This window comes from Erpetoichthys calabaricus, chromosome 12 (genome assembly GCF_900747795.2).
Source record: "Erpetoichthys calabaricus chromosome 12, fErpCal1.3, whole genome shotgun sequence".
Classification (NCBI taxonomy): Eukaryota; Metazoa; Chordata; class Cladistia; order Polypteriformes; family Polypteridae; genus Erpetoichthys; species Erpetoichthys calabaricus.
In genome coordinates, this window is record NC_041405.2 from 33661914 (window position 1) to 33676053 (window position 14140).

Consider the following 14140-nt stretch of genomic DNA (forward strand, 5'->3'; position numbering starts at 1 on the left):
GAATGCTTAAAGATACTTGAATCTTCAATAAATTTAGAAAAGTCCACCTGCAATTCCAGGGTCCCGTGACGAGAACTTTGCAGTACTGGACCTCATGTATTGGGTTCCTTGGACCTCATGTATAATTGGCTACTAAACGTGATAAAATATAACAACAGAAATATGTAAAGAATGTACAAGCTTAAGAGGACCCTGATCAATTCTGATTTTTTTAAATCTCCCTTTTTTGTTTTACTTTTGGTTTTCAGTGCAGCAGTAAGAATTGGTTATATGTTGTGACAAAACGAGACTAGACATGATAAAGGTTTAGGGCAGCCACCCGTATAATATGTTCCTGGCTGCAAAAGTAAGAATTGTAAGATCAGAGTAGTTTACAAGACTGAGTCCAAAACAGAACTGAAATCCAGAGGAAGGGAAAGAGGCTTTATAGAGAGTCTGGGAGAAGTGATGTCGTCCTTGGGGCCGGAAGTGATGTCGTCCTCAGGGCTGGAAGTGATGTGCTCTGAGCTGAGGCACTGGTTACTGGTGGGATTATCTTGGGAAAGGTCAGCAGGAGACTTAGAAAAAGAGTCAGTGCACCCAGCCGCCCCCATGGCGGAAGTGTTAACAGTATTCTGTAAGCCCTTCAGCTGCCTCCTATTCACACATGTGTGACAATGTATATTGAAATTTTCAAATTTATCATTAAGGTCAGAATAATACTGCAGTTGTTAGGTGTGGGTTACTTGCACTACCTAAAGACAAGAGAGTTAAGATATATTAGCAAAGCTAAATTTGCCTGGCATGACTGTTCCCAAGTTTTGCCTTACTCCTGGTATAAGCTCAGTGTGACAGAATAATGGAAGTAAGATGCTAAAATGTATAAATGATATGAAACATTAAAGTATTTTATGTGTGACTTTACCACTGATGTAGTATTTGTGTTCCAGTTTTAAAATCTGCTTTTCTAGAAATCATTTGAAAAATACCAAAGAGTACAGTATTTTGGAGAAACAGTTGAAGTATGAGTTAATTATGTTATATATGACTTTACTCTTTACCATTGTTTTGAAATATACATTTTCATTTTTTTTTAATCTGCTATTCTAGGAATAATTTGAAAAATATCAAACAGTACGGTATTTTGGAGAAACACTCAAAGTGTAAGGTGAAGCGATTGTTCACTTATACTGTTGAAATTGATTGTTTCCCATGAAATACAGATCCTCAATCTGCCATTAACAAACCTGCTTAGCACAGCTAATAATAATTCTTTTCATTTATATAGTGCTTTTTTCACTACTCAGAGCACTCAGCAATTGCAGGTTAAGGGCCTTGCTCAAGGGCCCAACAGAACAGAGTCCCTATTGGCACTTACGGGATTTGAACCAGCAACCTTCTGATTGCCAGTGCAGATCCCTAGCCTCAGAGCCACCACTAAAGCTAAAGGAAATATATTCTGGAACCTTGGGCACAAACCAAGAGCAGACCTATGGACATGGTGACCATCTATTGCAGGATGCAGTCAATCATATACCCACACTCACACATGTAGGGAAAAATTAGATCCACTGATTATCACAGTGCTAGAAAGTGGTAATGTGTTGCATGTTGATAAACACATGCAAGTAGAAATTTTACTGTATTCTGTACACATGGCAAAAAAAACCCCATAAATCTAACCAATGTCTTTGAGATGTGGAAAGAAAACCAGAGCTTTTGAAACAAACCATACAGAAATGGCAAGGACATAAAACAGAAAATAACAGACCTCAGGATTTTAACCCAGGTCTTAGTAGGTGCAAGGCCATGAAAAAATGATCATGTGTAAATTTGTCAAGGTTTAAAAATATGTGAGGAGAATAAATCAAGTAAACTAAAAAAGATTGGAGGGTGCTGATCAAAGAAAAATCTTTTTTAATGTTAATTTGAAGTCTTATTCTGAAGATGTGGACTCTTTTTTTGCAGGTTTCTGATGAATGTGACATTTGAAGGTAGAAACCTGTCCTTTAGTGAAGATGGCTACCAGATGCACCCCAAATTGGTGATCCTCTTACTGGGAAAAGAGCGGCGATGGGAAAGGGTGAGTGAGATGCATCAGTTTCAGATCTGAAGTGAATGTACGAGGGGTGTTCAATAATTTATCTCCCTGAGTATGAAATAAGGTAGCAAACATGTTAAAACAAGTCTGGGTATGCTGTGACATATCTCAAGGTTACTCCTGCACAGTTGTGGCTCAGTGCGAGTCTGACATTCTAAGAGACAGGATGTCAGGAGAGTCCTCGTGTGAATCAAGTAAACTTCTTCATGACAATGCACCAGTTCACATGTCACGTCAATCACAGACTGCCATCCGAGAAGGTGGGTTCTAGCTGCTGAACCATCCACCCTACAGTCCTGATCTGGCTCCCACAGATTATTTCCTGTTTCGAGTTTTGAAGAAATCTCTCCATGGACAGCGTTTTTCAAGTGATGAAGACGCCAAGGCAGCTGTGATGTCCTGGTTTAACAGAAGATTTTTTTTTTCAAAGGGGTTAAAGTCATTGCAGGAAAAATGGATGAAATGTATGGAGTTATCAGGGGACTTTACTGAAAAATAAAACAAAAATTCTTTGAAAATTCTTTTCTTTCCTACTGAGGTAGATAAATTATTGAATGCACCTTGTATCATGAAGTAATGTTCCATTTTCTAAAGACACCTTAAATTTACAGTATGTTTCTTTTAGAATATGTGTGCCAAGCAGCATTTTAAAACACAGCTGTTTTTTAGATTTTGTTTTCCACTTTTTATTCTCTTTATTTAATGGCATTTCAAAAAATAACATTTACAGTATATTAGTGGTATTATGACAGTAGTGCTGCGTGTTTCATAATCTTTTTGCTTAAAGAAAGTAAAAATCATATGTCCATTTTCACTGAAAACTTGAATATAGAATCCTGATAAGTTTCAATGTAAAAGTTGTTTAAGCAGAGCAACTGAGCCAACAAAACAGATAATAGTGGAATGACAGAAACATAAGTAGTTGTGTATTTTTCTGAAACCAGACATGATAACAAAGTAAAATGTGATCAATCTGTGAACATGGGGTGTCAATTACAATATCTGAAAGAAACCTAACAAAACCCCTGATATTCCAGTCATGTTTTACAATTATCACAATCATTTGCCACTTTATTCTTCCAGAATGGTGTGTTTTACCAATCAACAACCTTATATGTAAACTAAATTAGCCTGAATCGTGATTGTCACAATGTACTGTAAAAATCAGACCTTCATTTCAGAGGTGGCACAGCCAAGCCACATCAGTAAAAAGATATTCAGTTCAACTCAATTTGGTTATTGTTAAATACACTTCCCAGGACACTGTCCAATAATTATAAAACTTTTACGAGTAAAAAAGTAATAAAAAGAAAACAATATGTTGAAGCGCTGATAAAAACAAAATGTAGTATATTAAAATAAATATACATAGAAATACTGTATATACAGTACATATTGTATACACTATATGGCCAAAAGTATGTAGGCACCTCTCCAAATTATTAAGTTCAAGTGCTTCAGTCACTCGCATCATTAACAAAAGCATAAACTCAAACACATAGCCATCTCACCTCCTTTGACAAACTTTGGCAGTACAGTAAGTTGTACTGAAGAGCTTTCTGACTTTAAACATGGCACTGTCATAGGATGTCACCTTTGCCACAAGTCAGTATGTGACATTTCAGCACTGCTACATCTTCCTCAGTCAACTGTGAGTGCTATTAATTTGGAGTGGAGGCATCTATGAGCAACAACAGCTCAGCCATGAAGTAGTAGACCATGCAATTCACAGAGCAGGACCACAGATGGCTGAAGCACAATGCACATAAAACTCACCAAACTGCGTCTGGAAGCAACATCAGCACAAGGCCTGTGTGTCAGGATCTTTATAAATGAGTTTCCATGCCCAAACAGATACATAAAAGACTAAGATCGCTACGCTCAAAACCAAGTGTTGTGTGGAGTGGTGTAAAGCACACCACTGTTGGACTCTGCAGTAGTAGACACATGTTCTATGGAGTGATGAAACACGCTTCACCATCTGGCGGTCTGCTAAATTAATCTGGGTTGGACGGAATCCAGGAGAAAACTAACTTCCAGGCTGATAGTCGAGAGCATGTGCTGATAGTGTGTTGCCGTGTTGCCTGAGTGTAGCGAGTGACACCTCAGCACCACACTGGAACAGTGGCCAATGTAAAATTTGGTGGAGGAGGGATAGTGGTCTAGAGGTGTTTTCAAAAGGGTTTGGTCTGGGCTGTGAAGGGTACTGTTAACCCTTTGAACCCTATGCTCCCCAGCATTTTGTCTCCTCAGAAATTTTCCATAATTTTGAAAAAGTAAAATTTTGATTTATAAAAGTAACATTTTATGATATGATGATAAGCCACAACGTTATAACAGATTGATACTATAGAACAAGCTGGATCATTTTCAGTCATTTTCTACCATCCATTTTAAGGACCTTAGAGTAATATGCTGCAAAACATTTTTAGTACCAGAAGCAATGCACCAGAACAATTCACATGATTATCACTATCTTCCGATCAATCGTCGTGTGACTCCCCTTCCCCACACTGCTCTTGCTTCTGGTGTCGAGCACCCAAACTTCCCTGGGTGTGGTGCAAGCCACTCCAGGGACAGTGCCAGGTGTCCTAAGGTGAGCTCAGGGAGGAAGGAAACCTCCCATGGAGCAGAAGAGAAAAAGCTCTCTTTGTTGACTTGTTCTTCTCTGCACACACTAAGCATCTGTTGTGTTGAGTTGCTCCCATGCTAAAGTACAACTGAAATTCCTTTCCGTTTTCTTCTTGAGTTAAGAGTAACCACACTAAAGTGGCTATGGCATTTAGAATAGTTTGGCCATTCGGTGCACCATTATATGGTTACAGGTTGATTACAAGCAGATGCCTTGGGACGTGAATCTAAAAAATAAAGGGAAACCACAGAGGAACAGTAGCACTGCTTTGATGCTGGGTGCCACCAATTTGCAAAATTGAGCTGGCGTGAGAATGTGCGTGGCTTTATGCCAAGTTTAGTTTTTATATATCGCGATGTGAGTGTGGAAACGGGCGTACACAACATTTTTGTGCGTATGCACTGTTTATAGATAGATAGATAGATAGATAGATAGATAGATAGATAGATAGATAGATAGATAGATAGATAGATAGATAGATAGATAGATAGATAGATAGATAGATAGATAGATAGATAGATAGATAGATAGATAAGAACAACGAAATTGAAGGTGCTGTTGACTCAGTGTAAGGCATAAGAGTTAAAAAACAAGAAAAGGAATAGTAACAAAAGTACATTACAAATATATACAAATTACACTGGTTAAATGTACAAATTGCACTGGTTGACTTAAGGTCTATATTGCTCATTTAGAGAATGATATGGAGCAGTTTTGTTTGAGTTCAGGACCATGATTGCTTTTGGATAAAAACTGGTTTTCAGGTGGTTTGCTCTGGTTTTCATTGCTCTGTATCTTTTGCCCGATAGCAAAAGCTGGAAGAGGCAATGACCAGGATATGATGAATCCTGTGAAATGTCTATTGCTTTTTTGTGGCATCAGGAGGTGTAGCTTTGTTCCAGAGTGGGGAGGGTACAGCCAATTGTACAGCCAACACGAGGTCCCAGGTCCATACTCACTTGGTTTGACAGGTTTGGTGTGGAGGAACCTGGGTGGCTTGCACAGAGTCTTGAATTCAGCTCTACTGAAAACCTTTGGAAAAAATTTGAGTGCTATTTCCAAGCCAAATCTTCTCATCCAACATCAGTAACTGACTTCACAAATGCCCTTTTGACTTTAAGGGCACACATTCCCACAGACACACTTGAAAATGTTGTGAAAACCCTCTCTGGAAGATTGGAGGATGTGGGACGTCCAACAAACTCATGTAAGAATGATGGTCAGGTGTTCAAAATGTTTGGCAGTATAGTGTATATAAGAGAGCATTGTTTTAAAAGCCCAGATTCAAGTTGTCCTATGTTAGCCACATTCTAAAATGAATCACAGGAAGACAAGTACAGTTTGTTTTGAAAAACAAATGTCTGAAAGTAGGTCCGTCATTTGTGACAACATATTCACTCCTAGACAGAAATAGGTCCACAACAGACACTGAGAAGAAAACAAAAATTAGAAAATTATTACAATTACCTTAAAATTAGCATAAAAGTAATATAAACAGAAAGTACATTGCCCCAAACAAGTGTATGCAATGCTAACATAATGACTTTTCAGCATTTATTTAAAAGTTAAGATTGGTTGGTAGATTACTCCAAAGTTATCTGTCTTATTTGGTGTCCCAGAAATATTTGCATATACAGTATAACACCATGCAGTCAATCATGCCTGGAAAATATCAAGCATATAGGAGTTACAGATGTGGGGCAGGGCCCTCATTTACATCCATATTAAATAAGGTATATTCACATATTAAATTCTAACTTCCTATTATACTCCTCAAGTCATGACTATGTTTTAAATTTAAGGTGTTTTAAACTATTTCCTGCGATTTAAGGACTGGTACCCCATTCAAGACTGGTTCCTGCTTTTTACCCACTGCTGTTATAGGTTCTGTTCCCCAATGAAACTGAATTGCATTGTGTTTGAGAAAGGTACTCTATGCTGTGTTATTTTTCTTTCTTTGGAGAAAGACATTTACGCCCTGTCCAGGGTTTGTTTCCTGCCTTGCACCCTGTGTTGGCTGGGATTGGTTCCAGCAGACCCCCGTGACTCTGTAGTTAGGATATAGCGGGTTGGATAATGAATGGATGGATTTACTGATTATACCTTGTAGTCAAGTTATGTTGGTCGTTGCTATGATCATTAAGCATTGTAAACACAGTACTGGAATTAAATCATACTCAGTTAGTAGTATTTTCACATTACATAATCAAACATTTATTGTTCTCTGCTAAGAAAATGGGAAATTAAGGTTAATTAAAATGACAGTGCATTTTAGTGGGCGAACCCCAGTTTTATTTGGACTGGATTAAATATTCTGAATCAGGAGCCTCTATAGCAAAAACAGCAGCCAGTGACGATAGGGTGGGCCTAGGTGGGAATGAAAGTGGCGTCAACAAGATTTTAGTTTAGGATATACACTAACCCCTTAGAACATGAAACCATTAGCCAATGTGTTATTAACATTTACTTTTATAAGAAGAAAAAGTCAGGGTATTTATTACATTTTACATTTACATTTACATTTACATCATTTAGCAGACGCTCTTATCCAGAGCGACTTACAACAGTGCTTAGTAGTCTACGACTGTTCTTCAGTCTTTAAGGCTAGGATTAAATCTACTGTCATTAAACAAGTTACCGCTGACCAAGTTGTATACAAAACCCTGCTAGAAGAAAATAGTAAGTTAGTACAAAATTTTTTTTTTTTTTTTGAAAAAAAGGGTAGAAAAAAAAAGTATGGGGACTTTAGTCCAAGTGCTGTTGAAAGAAGTGTGTCTTCAGGCGACGTTTGAAGACAGTGAGGGTCTCTGCTGTTCGTACAGCAAGAGGAAGTTCGTTCCACCACTGAGGAGCCAACACTGCAAAGAGTCTTGATGCATGTCGTCCTCTTCTTTTAAGTAAGGGTGGTTTGAGACGTGCAGTGCTTGATGTTCTGAGACAGCGAGAAGTGACACGCTGCTTGACCAGTGCTGATATGTAAGGTGGTGCAGCTCCAGTTTTGGCCTTAAAGGCAAGTGTTAGGGTTTTGAACCTGATGCGGGCAGCCACAGGGAGCCAGTGCAGGTTCCGCAGCAGAGGTGTAGTGTGCGAGAATTTGGGAATATCAAAAACGAGTCTTGCAGCTGCATTCTGGATCAGTTGAAGTGGTCGTGTTGCCTTTAGTGAAAGTCCAGACAGCAGAGAGTTGCAGTAGTCCAGCTTAGAGATGACCAAGGTCTGGACGAGAAGCTGAGTAGCCTCTGTAGTGAGAAAGGGGCGGATTCTCCTAATGTTGTAAAGGAGATATCTGCAGGACCTGGAGAGGTTGCTGATGTGTGGAGAGAAAGACAATTCTTCGTCTAGAGTGACACCAAGACTTCTTGCCGTATTTGAGGGGACGATAACCGAGTTGTCAAGAGAGATTGCAAGGTCAAGATTCGGAGATGAGTTGCCTCTGATATACAAGAGTTCAGTCTTGCTGGGATTCAACTTGAGGTGGTGGGAAGTCATCCAAGAGGAGATATCAGCAAGGCAGTTTGAGATGCGGGTTGAGACCTGCTGGTCATCGGGTGGAAAGGAGAGAATGAGTTGACTGTCATCCGCATAGCAGTGGTAAGAGAATCCATGTCCAGCTATTACCTTCCCAAGAGAACCTGTGTATAAGGAGAAGAGAAGGGGTCCTAGGACAGAGCCCTGAGGAACACCAGTGGTCAGTCTTCGTGGAGCTGACTGGGAGCCTTGCCAGGCAACCTGGAATGTCCGGTCAGCAAGGTAAGAAGCAAACCATTGCCAGACAATGCTTGAGATCCCAAGACTAGTGAGAGTTTCCAGAAGTATCTGATGGTTGACCGTGTCAAAGGCTGCAGATAGGTCCAGAAGTATGAGGACTGAGGACAGGTTGGTAGATCTGGCTGTGTGAAGGGTTTCAGAGACAGCAAGAAGTGCAGTCTCGGTAGAATGAGCTGCTTTGAATCCAGACTGGTGAGGGTCAAGAAGGGTGTTATTAGATAAAAACAAGTTAAGTTGGTTATACACTGCTATTTATTAACGACATACCACTAATAACATTTTAATATGGAAGTTTGGGGTCAAGCCTTCCAAGTACTGTGCAGATGTAAAACGCGCACAATTGTTTTATGCCAGGAAAGCAGTAGTTAGGACTATTCAGGTAGTTCTATGTTCGGGTGGATATGCCATATTTTAATAAAAACATCATCAAGTTAGAATAGCTCTGCAAATTGTGAGGAGCGTACGTAAAGAAAGCCTTGTCAATGTAGATAAGATCTTGAGTTACAGTTTCTAAAAGCAATATTTCCTAGGAATATATTTTCACTGTTATATCAATTAGATTCTTGTCATATCAAAAGTTGTTCATCTGAAATTAAAATACAGTAAAATACCTAGTGTTATTCTGTTTGTGTTTGTCATTCTAGATCAGGGGGGTATTTTTCGTACGTGTATTACTTACTTAGGGCGGCACGGTGGCGCAGTGGGTAGCGCTGCTGCCTCGCAGTTGGGAGATCTGGGGACCTGGGTTCGATTCCCGGGTCCTCCCTGCGTGGAGTTTGCATGTTCTCCCCGTGTCTGCGTGGGTTTCCTCCGGGCGCTCCGGTTTCCTCCCACATTCCAAAGACATGCAGGTTAGGTGGATTGGCGATTCTAACTTGGCCTTAGTGTGTGCTTGGTGTGTGGGTGTGTTTGTGTGTGTCCTGCGGTGGGTTGGCACCCTGCCCAGGATTGTTTCCTGCCTTGTGCCCTGTGTTGGCTGGGATTGGCTCCAGCAGACCCTCGTGACCCTGTGTTCGGATTCAGCGGGTTGGAAACTGGATGGATGGATGGATTACTTGCTTAGCCGGATGTAATTGTTGATGATTTGGCCTGATCCTGGATCTGTCGGTTTTTTGAAACTCTTGCTGGAAGTGTTGTCATAGCAACACATCCTAATCCGCAAACCTGCTCGGAGCAGGTTTGTTCTACGTAAACAAGGATTAGTTTACACAGGTGATCAGTGACGGTGCGTGGAAGTCATCCAGTCAGGGCTTCGCCGTTCATGAATGAGCGACCAATTGATATTGGTGCGCAAATTATACGAAGAGATTTTCATATAGAGAGGGTTTTGCGCGATCGGCAAGATCCTTTATTGCCCCCGGAGGAAATTCTGTACGAAAGATACCGCTTTAGCCGAGGGGGAATATTGTACCTCAAAGATTTATTAGCTCCGTATATTCGAAGTTAAACTCGGCGAAGTCGGGCTCTCACAACCACACAGACAGTATGCATTGCTTTGAGGTTTCTTGCAAGGGGCACTTTTTTATATACGATAGGCGATGAGGAACATCTATCGAAAAGTGCAGTTTGCCAGGCAATTCGTGAAGTCTGTTTGGCTCTGAAACATTTCCTTCGGGTTTTCATTGTGTTTCCTGGACACCTGCGTGTGCAGACAATAAAAGAGGCGTATCATGCCATTGCTGGTAGGTAATACACAGGCTAAAACACCCACAGTTCCACGAAGAATCCCACAATCAGCCTAACATTCTCATTACCAGGATTTCCAAATGTGATTGGGGCACATGGAACTGATCAGAGTGGAGTTTGATCAAACATTATTTGGAAAATGTACCTCTCCTCCTGATGAATAATCAGACACAGTGTCTTCATCAAATATTTGACCTTCGTCAATATCTCGTTGGTCAGACACAGGTTCAAGGGATATGACATTCCCTGCAACTGACCCAACAAAAAAGAGGGCTATATGGAACATACCTATGGCACACATGGAGGACAAATATATGCAATGACCATCCTTTACCTGAAATGAAGTGACTACTGCATCCTGCCACATGGTTCTGAGGTGGAGCTTCCCCCTGGAATGCCCTCAGAAACAGGGCGATGGGCATTTTGCTGGAGAGCCAACTCTTCTGCAGGGGTTAGGTCTGGACCGCGTGGACCTCCACCTGTTTTTTGCTTGTCTGCCTCCTTATTAGCTTTAAAATTAATGTTTTTTTATATTATATATGATTCTTTATGTCAACAATTCTTTAAATAGTTATATACCAATATTTACCAGTTTGAAGTATATTCTTGTACTTCACTTTAACCTGTTCCCATGTTCTCCTTGTGCTCACATTTGATCTGGAATTATGACATATTAAATAATAATTAATCTGACACATAGGAAATGAAACGCTGCATTCATTAAGTACAATGTACACTACTTAGCGTTTAATTTGACGGCCACTTTTTGCCAGCAGTCTTTTCTGGTTTGGGATGCTTTTGCAGTGTTACCGCTTGTGCATATTAAATCTTGAAATTCTTCATGTCCTTCGAATAAAAGGTCTTGCGCCGCGTGTGTGAAAAAAAAAATGCGCCCGTTCTTTCGTCATTTTGTTACAGCCTATCAAAGACTTGATGATCATGTTTTCTAGACTCAATATATATGGGCTTTTCACTCCGCGCGGGCGCGCGCATTCATCTCGTATGATTAGATCCAGCTACACTAATCTAATACACAGCTGCGTTTGAAAAACCGACTTATCTGGATGAGTTTCACTGGCATTAACTCATCCAAGATGAGGCACCTGATCTCGGATGGTTTAAGCGACGTACGAAAAATACCCCCCAGGTGTATAAATTCAAAATCTGCTTGAATGAAAGTGACAATGATAGCCTGAGATGGCTGTCATAAGTGCCCTGGCAATGAGTAAGCTGGACTCAAAAGAACATTAGCCATTTCTGTTACTGTTTCCTAATTTTTTATCTTTCTACTTTTTTGGTGTTATTCACCTTTTAAATAATCAGCTTCAGTCCAGTTTTTAGATAGCTGGATCCTACTGTATGATGGAAACAATTGGTAAATGTTCATCAGCTGGTTGCAGACTACTGAACTGTAACTCTTAATGAATTTTGACAAAGAATAGGGAAGCTTTTTTTTATGAAGTCATTTCAAGCGGCACCACTTTATTGCAGCTTCTGGAACACATGCATGCAGTATATCTGTATTGCTATACCTCTGGAGATATTACTTTGATTTAAACGACAGAATATTATTAATATTGATTTATCATTTCTAAAAAATAACTGAGAGATTCACCACAGAAGAAACCTGCAACAGCACAAAACCTTCACTTCATCTTACTGTATGTGATGTGGCTGATGATCGGGGCCCTTACCCAGCCGGGACGCCCTGATTATGGAAGGACCCGGGGAGAGAATATTTTCAGGATAGTTTCTCCCCCCCCAACTGACAGAGGGCAGCCCCCTTAGTTTCCAGTGGGGCCATGGCATAGAAGCTCAACTCTGCTGGGGCCTGTAGCCACTGCCAGGGGGCGCATGGATGTCTGCAGGGCCTTATTTGGCCGCACTTGCACCAGACCCAAAAGTGCTGCTGGAATAAGCTCATTGGGCACCTGGGTGCCCTATAAAAGGCCAGTCGCCAGCAGAGTCGGAAGGAAGAGGACAAAGCCTGTGTGGAGGACTGAAGACGGCAATGGGACTGTCTTGGTGCTTTATGTACTGTGTTGTGCTGTGGTAAGCAGAGAGGAGTGCTCCCCAGCTGTGAATAAAACGTGTGTGCTGGACATTTGTGTCTGCCTGTCTGTGTCGGGGTGAAGGGGGCTGTACACACCCCGGGTTCCACAGTGTTTTTTTCTCAGAGTCACAATATAAATATGATCATTTTATGACTTTACATTATATTTTAGCCAGAAAATATCCTACAATATAAAAAAACAAACCTAAAACTAGCGAGCTGGGAAGACACCCAAAGTCACTCATACTGGGCAAATTCAGAGATCCAGTTAAACTTTTGAAAAACATAGCAACTTAGAGGAACACAGATCCCAAAAACTCTCTCCTTCTTCTATTCTTTTCTTATTTTCTTTTAACTCTTAAGTTAATATAGAATCATGGGGATCCAGACCCTATCCTGGAAGCATTGGGCTCAAGGCAAGAATCAGTCCAGGATAGGGTGCTGGTTCTTCAGAAAGCCCACTCACGCACACACACTCCTACTATACAGTCACACTCATATGGAGCCAGTTTGGATTGACAAATTAACCTGATGCTTGTGCCATTGGAATTTGGGAAGAAAAACAAAAGATAAGTAGGAGGCAAAAACCTTTTTGAATGTTAGAGCAAAAGACTTTTTGAAGACACCACCAGGTAGTTATAACAAAAAGGCAGAGTAAAGCTAATGAGGTGCCCTTTAGAGCATAAATGATTCTTAACATTGAGACATTATACTGTGAAGTGAAGCTGTGATAAACCTTGCAGTTACACGCAAATTCATAGCCGCTCCAATTTCCAAAAAGAATGAGAAATCAAAAAAAGACATCTCATTAATGTCTTTTTAGTTTCTCCTAGACAGCAATGAGATCAGGAAGAAATAAAACAGAGACATGTTCTTTTGTGTCATGCTTTTTCTCCTGAGACAAACATACCCGAGTATTCTCACAAATGTCTCCTCCTGAATTTCAGCAAAGTCACACAATGAGCTCAGATTTCCCAAGTAGTGTCGTTACGCTATTAAGTTTTGAAGATATTTGCACATGCTCAGTAATATACTGTGAAACGTAATCACAGTTGTTTATGGTAATGAAACACTTCACAAGGATAACAGTAGTCCTTGCTTCTGAGTAATACTATTCGTTGTTCTAGTTTATATTGCTCTGCTGATATCATACCCACGATGGGTGAAAAGGCAAGCAGTGAGTTGTAGTAGATAAGGCTTTGGACTTCAAATGATGAAGTTGTGGGTTCAAATCCAGCTGCGGACATTGTGTGACCATGAGCAAGTCACTTCATCAATTGTTAAAACAAAAGAAATGTAACCAATCATATCTCAAATATTTTAAAAGGCTTGTGTCCAATTATAAGTAAAACAATACAAAGTCCTGAAAGAGATTTAAACAAGACTAGAACAAGAGCTCACAAAATATATCATGCTTTTTCATACTACATTCTCAAGTGTGGCTTCTCTTCCTCAGTTGTCTCTCATGTCTCCTTTTTTGTTTAAAATTATTTTTCCTAAGGAATTTTAGGAGAAACATCTGTAATGAAGTTGATTCTTAAATTAAACATAAACAACATAAATCTCTTAAGTCTCATGAGCCATCAAAGATTAACCTTTGAGAAGTAAATTTTTCCCATGGGTTTTAACCTTTCACTTAACTGCAGATACAGTTCCGCGTAAATTAACTAATATTGAGCTTACTGGGTGACAAGTCTTTTACAGTTGGTACAGTGAATGTTCACCACTAAAGGTATGTGTACACAATGTATGAGACAAAATTTTGGTGTACAGTATATGCGTTTCGATGCACAGTGTAACCTTTTCAGGATACAGTGTGTTTCAGTATACAGTTTATGTTTTGTTAAGAATAAATTCAATCCCAAACAGCACCTCATAAAAGCTGACAAATCACAAGACCTGTGTATGTGCTGCTACTTCA

General features: G+C 40.1%; 1 protein-coding gene across 1 annotated transcript in view; it reads left to right on the forward strand.

The window, feature by feature from the left end:
• LOC114662063 (glutamate receptor ionotropic, NMDA 2B-like) overlaps window positions 1-14140 on the forward strand; it is a 666325-nt gene that overhangs the window by 494215 nt on the left and 157970 nt on the right. The window contains exon 5 of the mRNA XM_051934405.1: window positions 1948-2062. Coding sequence (XP_051790365.1) covers window positions 1948-2062 — 115 coding nt within the window. The remainder of the gene's footprint in view (window positions 1-1947; window positions 2063-14140) is intronic.